The sequence below is a fragment of the Podarcis filfolensis genome, assembly GCF_964270895.1.
Source record: "Podarcis filfolensis genome assembly, chromosome: 16".
In the NCBI taxonomy this organism is placed as follows: Eukaryota; Metazoa; Chordata; class Lepidosauria; order Squamata; family Lacertidae; genus Podarcis; species Podarcis filfolensis.
Window position 1 is genome coordinate 32,134,775 of NC_139620.1, and position 12,828 is coordinate 32,147,602.

The following is a 12,828-nucleotide window of genomic DNA, read 5'->3' on the forward strand; positions in this document are numbered from 1 at the left end:
AAGATGGGGCAACGTTCACCTGCGCGTTCAACAGTGCCCACAAGGCCATGTTCAAGTTCTTAATCTCCCACATCAAGGCATGAAGGGAAGAGGTGCACCTCTTTTGTTTTTAAGTTGTAATCATTCAACCTGTTTTTATTATTGCTTGTAAGCCGCTCTGAGCCCGGCCTTGGCTGGGGAGGGCGGGGTATAAATAAAATTATTATTATTATTATTATTATTATTATTATTATTATTATTATTATTATGTAAACCTCACTAGGACCTCACGGCTCCCCATTTAAAAAGCCTTGCCCTCGTCACCTGCATAGCTCCAACGTGGGCTCCATTCCTTGATCGTGTTATGAGTGTGACGGGGTACTAGAAGCTGACTCTCTTTAGATGGAGACTTCAGAGCTGTGATAGGAAACATCAATCCCTGGGGCCATATGTGTCCCTCTAGGCTTTTTTGGCTATGTGGACTCTTACTGGACTTTCTTTGCAACACCCCCCACAACTGTTTTTGCATGGCTGGAATGTGTCACTGGACTCCAACAATGCTTCTTGCTTGCCATGATAGGAAGCTAGAAAGGAATGTGTGACAGCATCAGGAGTTTTCCAGGGTGATGCACATGTTTCAAGGAATGGAATAAAGGCAGTGCTCACATCACTGGGCAACCTCCCCTTCTAGCTATAGGGTAAGTAGCAATTAACATACATCTTGACAGTGCCCTGCAACTAGCACTATCTGTGTAACGCAGAGGCTCTTCGCTATGGAGGAGTTACACTTCATTACAACATTAAAAAAAACGACTCCTGTTCAATGGCTCACTCTCATGTAACAATGTCCATTGATATTTGCTGTGTTCAGGCCATAAGAGGAGGTCTTGCTGATGAGATATAGATTCCCAATACAGGCAGCCGGCCTTGATCCTTACTCATTACTAACTCCCTGCATAATTAGATTTGCACTAAGCCCGTTTTCCACCACTGGGACTTACAGTGGTCCAGCAGCTAGTCCTGCCAGAGTCACCTCAGGAAGTTGTCTTTGACAAAGTCATGGGGTCCACCTACCCTGACTGACAAGAGACTCTCTAGGGTTTCAGGCAATGCAGTCTTTTCCCCAGCCCTAGCTGGAGGAGGCAAGGATCAAATCTTGCACTGTCAAGCATGTGAACCAGATGTTCTACCATTAAGTTGAAGCCTTGCATTAGCAAGGGGTCGCCCAACTTCGGTGCGCCAAATGCCTCCTTAAACCAAGGTTACAGTCACCAAAACAGAATATGTAGTTGCCATTTTGGGGCAAGACTGCTCTAAGATCTGAGTTTTCAAATGGATGGACTGGCTGTGATTGATTCTCAGTTAAACATCTGGCTAGCTCAGATGACAACCTTGAGCTAGGTTAAGAGCTTTGAGAACTTAAAAGTAGAAAAGTCACTTGATCCAGGGACAGTCCACATTTATATTAGCCTATTCCGACCTCTTTTTCTTAATGGTGACACGGACCATCCATAATGCAAGAATATTCTTCACAACTGTGAACAGGGCAGTGAGGCAGGGTAAATGAAGGCAAGCTACAACAATTAACTATAAGGTTGTTCACTGCTCCTGCTGCACAGAAAAAGCATTTTGGTTCCTGACATTCATTCTGATTGTGCAGATAAAATACAATGGATAGAATTCTACAGGATGGGTTGTTCATGTGCAAAAACAGTCCAGATCCAATAATTCCCAGGCATGCACCTCCAGATGGTAGAGATGTCAGGCACCTTCCTGGTGCCCAGGCATCTTCACTTGGTTGCAAGTAGTGGATAGCCAGGTGCAAAATGCGACTGGCGCCTGGCTAATTTAGAACACTGTGCCACCTTTAGAAGTGGCTTGCTGCAAAGGTCTGCGGTCAGGCTCTGCTCCAACTTCTTATGCCCACCAGGGCTGACAGGAGACGGCAAACAGCAGCAATCATGACGGCAAACAGCAGCAATGGCTGCAGCGCTGGAGTGGTGAGTGTATTGTGGGTGGCAATACTAGATCAGCTGGCTTAGCAGATAGGAGCAGAGCCACAGAAGAATGCATGAAACGTGCACAGAAATATTTCCGTGAAAACTGAAACCCAGTGACACAAAGCTTCCCAGGTTGCCATGTTACCAGTGGCCCCAAGGACTAGAACATGTGTTTTGCATGCAGAAGATACCAGGGGCAATTCCTGGCATCAGCAGAGAGCGCTGGGAAGGGCACAGATGGCAGGACTAGCCAACCAACTGCCCTCCAGATGATGCTGGATTACAGCAGCCACTGCCAGTCAAATTTAGTCAATACTGAGCTAGATGGACTTGGTATGAGGCAGCTTCAACAGATCACGGGTTCTGCAAACATTCCAAGAGAACAAGGAAAGCACATGCTGCTTTGGAGGTCACCTTGAGTGAAGGATACATGTTTTTAAAAACCTACAGGCCTATGCTGCCCTACCCAATGGGTTTGCCATTAAACCTGGGTGAAATTCTGCTCTTCAAGAGCAAGTTTCTATTATTTTTTCTCTTCCCAACAAGCTTCTCTTCTTTGGGAAGTGAAGCACAAGATAATCGAACTCTAAGTTGAAGAAATAAACAAAAGGGCCTTAGAACTGGGCTCATGCAGGTTCACTGCATGTTTCCCTGTCCTATCTTTCCCGGCTGCCATAAAGAAACAGGACAGGCTCTAGATTAAGTAGCGGGATACTTAGCACTAGCGCTGAATTGCATCCCAAGCACCCTCAGGCCCCATCTGCACTTCGCATTCACAGCAATACTGTACCACTTTAAGCAAATGTGGCCTTCTCCGCAAAATTATGGGAACTGTAGTCTGCTGAAGGAGCTCAGAGCTGTCAGAAGACACCAGTTCCCCTCACAAACAGCTAAAACTCCCAGATGTCCCTGGGCAGAGAGAGGGACTGTCTATCAAAGTATTCTGAATACTATAGGACTCAGAAAGTTTTCTGGGAGGAATAGGAGGAGTTTTCTGGGAGGAACAACTCTGAGCACCCTTAACAAACTACAGCTCCCATAAATCTCTGGGGGAAGCCACAATGCGGATAAAGGTGCAAGTCATAGCAACCAGGTTGTGTACCATGAGATGACTGCTAGCAGGCCACAAGCCATGAATAAATGCCATATTGAAACCAGCATCCCCATGCAGCAAGGAGGACACCCACTGCATCTCTGAGCGAGTTAATGTTCATTCCGTGCATCTTCCAGTCATGGAGTATGCCTGCCCAGTGACTCACAGAGGTTAGGAAAATAAAATAGGCATCCCGTTTGTAATTTAGGCACTTTACTGAGGCTCAACAAACACCTGTTTAGCCAGCAGCAGCATGTGCTACTGAAGGAGCAGCAAATTCACCTTGAAAATGTTCATTACGATTGTAAGACTTCCCTCCAAATCGAATTCAGTAGCAGTGAGTGGCATCAGAGCTGAGGTAGCTAATCTCTTCTGGACTGAGGGCTGCACTGACTCAAGTTCAACTCCTGGGGGTGACTGTTCAGTGTCACACACACACAAACAGAAATATTAGGGTGTCTTGTGGCCCAAACTAAATTTCTTGCAAGGAGATATGGCTCATGGGTTAGCCAACCCTGGATTAAAGCGTTGAATGAAGACTGAAAAGCTCCGTGATCATATAACCTTCATGATGCTTGCTCCTTCTCTCTGCTAAATTTTGTGGGGTTTTTGAGAAGATAAAACTGGGAATGGGGGGCACCACTATTCTAGACTTATCTCCAATGGACAATGCTTCTTCCATGGCTATTTTTCTTTCCTATTCTATTTCCCAAGTCTGTATCTTGGAACCTTAGCTACAAGCTGGGAGAGAAAAGTACAGTATTTCTGACTCTTGGGGCTCTCCTCCACTCTGACACACAGCTTCCCCAAATCAGGGGCGGTGGGTCTCGTTTTGCCACCCAAGACTAAATGAGAAACGGCCGCCCTGCTCTGCTACCAAAGTCTCCCTTACCTGGGCTGCATGGCGAAGCAGCGCTGGCAACATCTCCCAGGACTCTTGTGATCTCTCACTGGAAACCACTGCTGCTTGAGACAGCTGGCCGGCCCTGCCTCAAATCATAGGCCACAGCATTGCAGGCACCCTGGTGACCTGTTCCATTTTTATTTTTAATTTATGTGGTGGTCATTTCTGCCAAACACCCTGGCTGTACGAAGACACCACTGCGCGGATCCCACAGACAACCTGATCACCCAAAGCAGAAGAGACAGGAAACACCCGGGTCAGAAGGAGAAAGCTGTTTGCACAAGGGCCTGTGGTCAAATCACAAGGCACGCACACACACACAAACCCTCTCCCCGACTTAATTGTAACAAAAACAATCCGGAGCTTTGTTAAAATGTGCTGAGTTGACTGCAAGAGACCACCGTACAAAGCTATACCAGTTCCACAGCTCTCTTACTGCTTTCCCTTCCAACATCCAATTAATTATTCTGACAAGCTTCCTTTTTTTTAGTGCTATTTTTACACTTTTGGAGGGGAGAAGCAGAACCGCCATGATTGCACCTAGTCTAAGTTATGAGAATGGCTGTGAGGCCGGTTGCAATAATTCAGGAAGAGGTCCGCCTTGTTGGCGTGGCGGAAAACTTTGTATTCCTGCTAAGCTTAGGCCATGTAGCCTGATGGATTCTGCTGTAAAGCTAGAGGAAGTCTTATCACCAAAAGCAGTACCAAAAATGTACTGCCTGATTCGTTTTTTTGTAGCTCTTAAATTTTACATACCAACACTCACTCGGTAATCTCTGATACAGATGTTGAAGATGTTGCCCCCAAGGCAAACTGGCATACGATCTAGTTAAGGTGCACACAACCCTATTGCTAGTCATTCAAATGCAGCAATTCAAAATGGCTACTTAAGTTTACACATAACCTAGGAGGCTACTTTTTCATTTAAAAGCAAGTCCCTGGAGCAAATCCTCAGTGTTCACTTCTCCCACCGCCGTTAACTGTTCTTTTCTGCAAGTTTCCCCTCTATAATTTAATTCCTTTCCCACAGACTCTGCAAGCAAGCTCTCTCTCTCGGTTTTTGACAAGTTTCTTAGTCCCAGTGCCTAGAATTTTCCCTGCAAAGTGGAAATCCCAGAGGATAGCTTTTTCCCAAGGCACCAAACACTATAAAACTGCATTTTGTCCAACCAGCTCTGACATGATCACTGTTATTTAGGAGGATAATTACTTTCATGGTGTGAGGAACATATATTTAGAATGAACAAGTTCAGGTCTTGCCATTCCCATCTCTTATAAAAGATGATCACTGATGAATGTCAGGTAGGCACACACAGGTGTGCAGAAGCCAGTTAAAGTTAGCTGCATGAAACTCCATTCACTCAAAACTCCTTCTTTGCAGGTATGTATGTGATATGCATGTCCATGTCTCTAGAATGGCCCCCTCTCCCCAATTACTTGTATGCTGAGCAGTTGTCTAAGCATTCACACATGCACGGCCAAACTGCCAGGACCTTACACAAATTAAAGGTTTTAAGGCTGCAGTCTTTGAGTGGGATGAACTGTGTCGCAATGTAATGAACCAAAGACTTAAGATTACACTTTGATTCTGGTTCCTAATTGTCCAGTCACCTCTGTTGGTTGAAAGCACCGGGAGGGAAGGATAAATACTGTAAACTCCCAAGGAAGCCTACACCCAAGGAAGCCTGAGAAAATTATAAGACTCTGGATTTCTCAAATCTGCTAGGGTGAATAGCTGTGTGAAAAGGAATGCACACAACACTGTACTTTCAAGAACATTAAAGGTTACTGTGGTAACTTTGCAGAGACAAGGGAAATTCCCAATACTGTACTTGAGATAAAATAGAACGTACCTTCCATCCTTACAACACCACAAATATCCATCTCAACACACACATACAGAGCAATTTAGAACTTACAGAGGGGTAACCCAAGCCATACAGCTCCTCTGTTTTCCTAATCGCTGGTTCTTAGAAGCAAACTTTAAAAAAGTGGTGCACAGAAACAAGATTAGAACACAGCACTAAAGACTGCCATGTGCACAGCCATTCAAGCTCAGCTGCCAAAGAAAATTATGACACGAACTCATGAACATGGGGAAGACCCACTTAAAAAGGAGCGCTGGAGACTTCAGCTTTTCTGCTCTGTCTACAAGTATTCATTATCAAGAGTTTAGGAAGTTGCCTTATTATACCAAAGGAGGGTCTTTATCCACTTAGGCTACTGTTGTCTACTCTGGCCAGCAGCAGCTCTCCATGGGTCCCAGGCAGAGAGTGAGAGGCCTTTTCAATCACCAGCAGATTAGAGACACTTTAGCTGGAGATGCCAAGGATTGGAATGGGGACCTCCCCACACTCAAACACATTGGTCCATTTCTCAACTTTCTTTGGAGTCTAAACTTTTGTGTACGTACGTATTTGCTTTTGACCTGCACACCAAAATAAATCATGCATCCTATATAAAAGGGACCGTAGGCCCATAATGCGAATGCAATAAATTTACTAGTCTCTAAGGTGGAACAAGGCTTGCTTATTGCTGAGAAACGTGGCTAACTTTTTTTTTGCTAAGAGGGATAGCAGGAAAACATCTCTACATTGTCAATACGAGCCCCACCAAGTCTCTCTTTTTTTAAGAAACAAAATTGTGGACTATGACGTAAATTGGGCATATGTTAGCTTAAGAGATTTTGGTCTTGGTAATCCCCTTTACTAATGTTAACATCAGAAGCCTGGCTGGCAATTCCCACAATCGCTCCTTGGTAAGGAAAAACCCACTGGTGTGTCCCTGGTGATTTTTGCTTTGCTTTGTTACTGGAATTTAAAAAGACGAAGAAAACCCACGCACATCTTAGACAAACACAGATTGCCACTTTGGCTTCTGAAAGCACCTTGAGCAGACACTCTTCCCCCGCTCAACACATGAAAGGAAACAAGCGAATTCTGCTTATCCTATTTATTCTGATGAGCCAATTAAAAACCCAAGATGCTGCAAGTGAAGGTGCTCTCTTGAATGTTGATAGAGGTGAGCTGCAAGCACACAGTGCTCACAAAGCCACTGTCGTGTGGATTAAGAGGGTCACTTCCGCACCAGGCTACTTGCCCACACAAATTTCCCAGTTTCTGCACAACCCATGAACCACTCTGCCACGGTGCAGGGAAATGTGTCCACGCTTATCATACCTAGCAAATATTGCTTATTTATTATTCTTAATGATATCCATCAGTCACGTTTTTGCATTCAAGCGTGCCTAAGACTACTTGCACAGTAAAAACGAAACCAAGGCATTAAAATCAGATTTTTTTAAAAAGCAGCAAACAAGAACTAAAAAACTAAAAGGGACAAGAGCCCATACAACCCAAAGGTTGAGCACAATTAAGGGCTGCCGACATATCGACATCCCCTCCCAATTAAAAACCAATGAGCCAGGGAAAATGGGAATGTTCCTGGCCTGATCCCTAACCAGAGATGGAGATTGCAAATGGGGAGCCACCACTGAAGAGGCCCACTCTCGTGTTAATAACAACAACAACAACTTTATTATTTGTATCCTGCCCAACTGACTGGGTTGACACCCTCCACAGCTCCTTTTGGAGAGAACACACAAAGAAGGTGCCTGGGTTGGTTCATACATTGTGAGGCAGACTTTAAGGCAAAGAGGTTATACTGCTTGCATTTTTATCCCACTATTCTGCCAAAGATGTCAGGGAACCACACAAGTCCATGCCCCATTTTATCTTCACAACCTTGCAAGGTAGGGTAGGCTGAGAAAAAGTGACTGGGTCCAAGGTCACCCTGTGGCTCCAGGGAACAGAATGAGGTCTAGGTCTGGGCTGCGCTTGGAAGGGCACCTATCTGGCAACACTGTATTCCATTGCAGGAAGTGAGTGAGTTAAATACATAAACAAATGGCCATGGGGAGATTGGAACCTACATCCACCCAGCCCCAGTTGGAACCCATAACCACACCAGAGGTGTGTGTCTGCATGCAAGTGAAGCAGACTAGGTGTGCTAGCACACAATAACATTAGCTGGATCACTAACACAACTTCGACCTTTGAACATCTTTATGCAAACTGCTCTGTAAGAGTCGATGCTTTCATCTTTAAAATGGGAATAACAACTATCCTAACGTTGAAACACTAAACAGAAGCAGCATCTACATAGAGCAGGGGTAGGCAACCTAAGGCCCATGGGCTGGATGCGGCCCAATCGCCTTCTCAATCTGGCCTGTGGACGGACCAGGAATCAGCGTGTTTTTACATGAGTAGAATGTGTCCTTTTATTTAAAATGCACCTCTGGGTTATTTGTGGGGCATAGGAATTCGTTCATTTTTTCCCAAAAACTATAGTCCAGCCCACCAGATGGTCTGAGGGACAGTGGACTGGCTCATGGCTGAAAAAGGTTGCTGACCCCTGACATAGAGAAACTGTCACCAAGGGATTATGTCTTTGGGCAAAATGATTCTGTGTGGGTACGAACTTTTTTTTTTACTTGCCAATTGCAAGAGCATCACTCTCTAGTCAAAAGTCACAGGATGAATAGTTAGCATACTTTGTGTGGTGCTACAGAACCTCCCCATACATTACTTTGGTCCCAGGACAAGTCTGAAAGTGTGGCAGCCTTGCTTTAAACTGAACAGATCTGGTCCAGATGAGACACCAATTAGTAGCCCTCAATACAGTCCACCAGGGAAGGAATGTCTAAAATGAAATAAGACTTCAACCAAAATGAAGATGTTCACTCTTGCTCCAGGTTAAAGGAAGGCTGATGAAGGAGCAGACAGAACAGGGGTGGACTGAAAGGATTCAAGGATTAAACACCCAAGAGACAAGGTGGCTTGTACAGACACCAAAATTTGGCCTCCCCAATCCAAAGCCCCTCCATCACACTAGCTAAAAAGGAATCATGAAGTTGCTTGTCTTTACAGTGGGGTGTTGTATCTAGGTCACTACCTTATGACAGTCTTGCTAGAAAGGCCTAAATGCTACTAGTTCATCTACACGCATTAGCCATTTTGAAAGAAAAACCAACTCTCTCAGTTTTCAACCACCACCAGAGCTTCCATGTCTAGTCACCTGGAAGAGCTACTTAGCATCTACAGATGACCATATGGTGAAGCAATTTTGGAAGCCTGTTTTATGGCTTTTCTCCTTGTACTTCACAGAGAATCATTAGAGGGAATCTTTCCCCCAGCTGGTTTTGTGTCCCCCACCCCCACAAGCAAGGCCACCAGTATTCCAGCTATTCAGGATTGACAGAGGGAAACTATTTTCCATGGCTTCCTTCTGCATTTGTATGTTTCTCCTCTGGAGCAAGTAGAGGCATATTGACCATCACTGTAACATGGGGGGGGGGAGAAGGTTTTAGTGAAGCAACCATCAAGACATACTTCATCCCCCAAAGAGGTAACAGATTTGTCTATTCGTCAATGACAGTTCTAAAGGCTCATTGGCTCAGATGGCTTTGAACTTCAGAGCCTGACAAGTTTCATGTCAATGCCCAGGAAAAAGTGAGAGACATTAGCAGAAAACAGGTATAGCAAATGGAAGCAAATGTGACAAAGGTAGGTATGAGGTCTGGGGCCACCACTAAGAAGGAAAGGCAACTGAATCGCTCTCCAAAAAAAGTCTTGGCTCCAGGTCTTGACCACATGATGTACAATGAAACTTGCTTCTTCAAAGAATAATCTTTTGCCAGATAATCTCATGCATGAACTTCACAATACTGTATAGCCTTTTCCTGCATTCATTAAATCTCCAATAATTTCAGATTTCAAACAAACAAAAAAGCCAAGGATTTAAAAACAAAAAAATTGAAACACTTAAATGAGTCTGAAGCCATAGCAATTAGGATATGCATTTTCTTTGAGACACCTCACAAGTAAAACTTGCTACAATAAATGAAACTCGTGTTCCAGAGAACGAGAGACAGTAGCCAAAAGACTCTGATGGGAGATGCAACCCATGGACTCCCACACATATTCACAGTGCATCGCTGAAAAAGTTTGGAGCCAACATGTTATATTCACAGATGAACAGTAAACCTGCCGACATCCAAACCATCTCTTCACTCCTTTGAATTAGTCAGGTACCCAACGTGAGTAAACATACCAGCCAACTTTTAATTTTTTAGAAAAGCATATTAAGAGTGGACAAAATGACTAACTTTAACAGGGTAACAACACACTTACCAGAAAGTCTCTTATCGCCTCAGACTTTCCCGTCACATCAAGAGGACACACAAAAAACACCAAGAGACACCCAAAATCCCCTAGCTTGTCACAGTCTCGTTGAACACATTAAAATTTTCTCTGTTCTCTTTAACTTCACTCAGACAAAACAAGCAGTACTGGCACAGCAAACATTTTTCACAATAAGTCAGACATGCAATTACTTTTTTTGCCAACTGATTAACACCAAGAAAATATAGTTCACCAGCGATTAGAAATCTATTTGATATCTGCAAGTCTTTAAAACATTTTTTTGAAACCAGAAACCAATTTATATTGTCTCGTAGAACATCTCCCCTTCCACCACTGTTCCCCATCCACACAAAATCAAAAACATTAACCATTCGGCTCTTACATTCTCCAGAGACACATCTGGGGGAAATGACAACACCAAACCAAAAAGATGGGAGATTTCAATTTCCCAAAAAGAAAATTACTTGGGCAGCAGTGCACACACATTTAAAGCAATTCGAAACACGCCTGGTGACACCCTGCCTCCAACATGCAAAAGGGAGAAGACCACCCAAACAAACCGAGAACTTTTTGTACTTCTCCCCACAGACTCGCCAGCCAATTAGAATTCCAAACAAACATTGAAAACCAGCTCTGAGCAAACTCAAGTTGGTTTATCAGCTCAAATGGAAAGTAAAGCACAAGACCACATGCCTCGGCCTACACATCAACTCAGGAGAAGTGGCCCCAACAAATGCACCCAGGATGCAGCCAGAGGCTCTGCACCTTAGGACCACATCTGCACACCCTAAACAAGACACAGGCTTCCACACCCAACAACGCCTCTTGCCTTTTATTCCTCCAGGCTTGAATACTCATCGCTCATGTGCCAGAAGTTAATTGATATTGACAAGGAAGCAAAAAGGGGAGGGGGTGGATGGCTGGATCCAGCCAAACCCAACAGATACACCCCAAGCTCTTCCCTCGCTCTCTCCCCCCCTCCCCACCCCAAATCCCTATGAGCCCATGAAAAGAGAGCAACCCGTTCTGATCCTTACCTCCAAGGCTTCCATCGTGCTGAAGCTGGCGATCGCAAATCCATCAATTAAATCCTCTTCCTGAGAGCTGGATTCTCGCCTCCTCCGCCTCGGAGGTCTGGCGTTCCTGGCTGCAGAAGCCTGGCTCTTAGGATTTGGGCAATTTTGGCTGGTATTCTCCTTGCCCGGGCTGTGCTCTCTCTCGGATGCCGAGGAAGGGCTCTGATTCGGGCGGTCCCTGCCATTTGGATCCCTTCGCCTCACGCGGTCCCTTTGGGACCGAGATTTCCTGCTCTGTCTGATTTTCCCATCCATTTCAAAGAAGCAAAAACAAACACACAAAAAACCACCTCAAAAATTTATTTCAGATCGAAGTGTGGTGGGTCTTTTCTCTCTAAAATACCACCCTAATATAATCCAGCCTGTCTCTCTCTCTCTCTCTTTTCTCTTCTCCTTCAGGCTTATAAAATCCAAAGGAAGGGGGCGGGAGGTGGGGCGGGGGGGATAGAAGAGAGAAATGTAATCCAGCAGACCTCTGTGGAAAGGAAAGGGTGATCCGATGGAGGGCAGAGGAGGAAGAAGGGGGTGGGTGGGGGGAATTAAAAGAGATCCAGAAGAAAAGAAAAATGTAAATCCAGACGAAGTGACCTTGACAAATCTTTTCCCCCTCCCTTGCAAAAATAAAATTAAAAATTAAAGAGAGGCAAGCCACGCAGCCAAACAGTGCAATTGATCTCCAGTTCGGATCTGGTGGGAGAGAGAAAGAGCCAAGCTTACCCCCACACTCACACACACCCCGTCCAAAAAAAATTAAAAATTATTAAAAAAAAAAATCACCCCCCAAAAAACTGAAACACAAGAGACAAATCCAGGAGGTCGAATCCAGGCTTGGGAAAAGGAAAATAATAAATCCAGGACACCAGCAGAGCCGATGTGAAGAAACAGAAGCAGCGGTGGTGGTGGTGGTAGTGGCGGCGGCGGCGGCTGCTCCTCCGCGACGAACCCTCCCCCCTTCTCCTCCCCCCTCTTTTTTTTTAACTCCCTCCCGCCCCGGGGCAAGCAGCGCCCCGCCCCGGGTTCGAATCCTGCCGAGAGACGAAAATGGCAACAAGAGGGTTCCGGATCCCGCGCTCGCGCGCGCGCCGCAACTTTGTTGCGAGGAAGGCGAAGAGAAATTCCTGGCGCAGCCTCCGCCTCCTCCTCCTCCTCCTCTTCGGCGGCTGCTGCTGCTGCTGCTGATCCTCCTCCTGCCGCCGCCGCCCCCCTTCAGCTCGCCGCCCCCTCCTCCTCCTCCTCCTCCTGCAGCCGGGCCCGGCTGCTCCCCTCCTTCCCCAACTTTCCCACCCGCGGCCGGCGAGCCTCTCCGCCCTGCCCGCCTCCCTAAGCCGGCCACCCTCCTCCTCCCTCTCCCTCCGCCGCCGCCACCAGCAGCAGCAGCAGCCGCCCTGCCCGCCTGCCTGCCTGCCTTGTCACCCGGAGAAGCTGCGCCTGCCTCTCCGCCTCCTCCTCCTCCTCCTCTCGCGCGCCCGCTTCTCTTTCTCTCTCAGGCTGCTGCGCCGCGGCGCCGGCTGCTGCTGCTGCTGCTGCTGCTCTCCCTCAAGCTTCTCCTGCTCGCATTCCGCCCCATTCTCAT

At 46.0% G+C, this 12,828-nt stretch overlaps 1 protein-coding gene across 7 annotated transcripts in view; it reads right to left on the reverse strand.

Moving 5' to 3' along the window:
• The window catches only part of FBRSL1 (fibrosin like 1), a 762,210-nt gene extending 749,718 nt beyond the window's left edge, over nucleotides 1-12,492 (reverse strand). For 2 of the 7 annotated variants that reach the window (XM_083589747.1, XM_083589750.1), the window contains exon 1: nucleotides 11,217-12,491. In XM_083589747.1, the coding sequence (XP_083445873.1) occupies nucleotides 11,217-11,510 (294 nt within the window). In that variant the 5' untranslated portion in view covers nucleotides 11,511-12,491. Of the gene's footprint in view, nucleotides 1-11,216 lie in introns of all 7 variants that reach the window. The other 5 variants (XM_083589754.1, XM_083589745.1, XM_083589751.1 and 2 more) reach the window with 5 other exon arrangements.
• Between the last annotated feature and the right edge of the window lie 336 nt (nucleotides 12,493-12,828).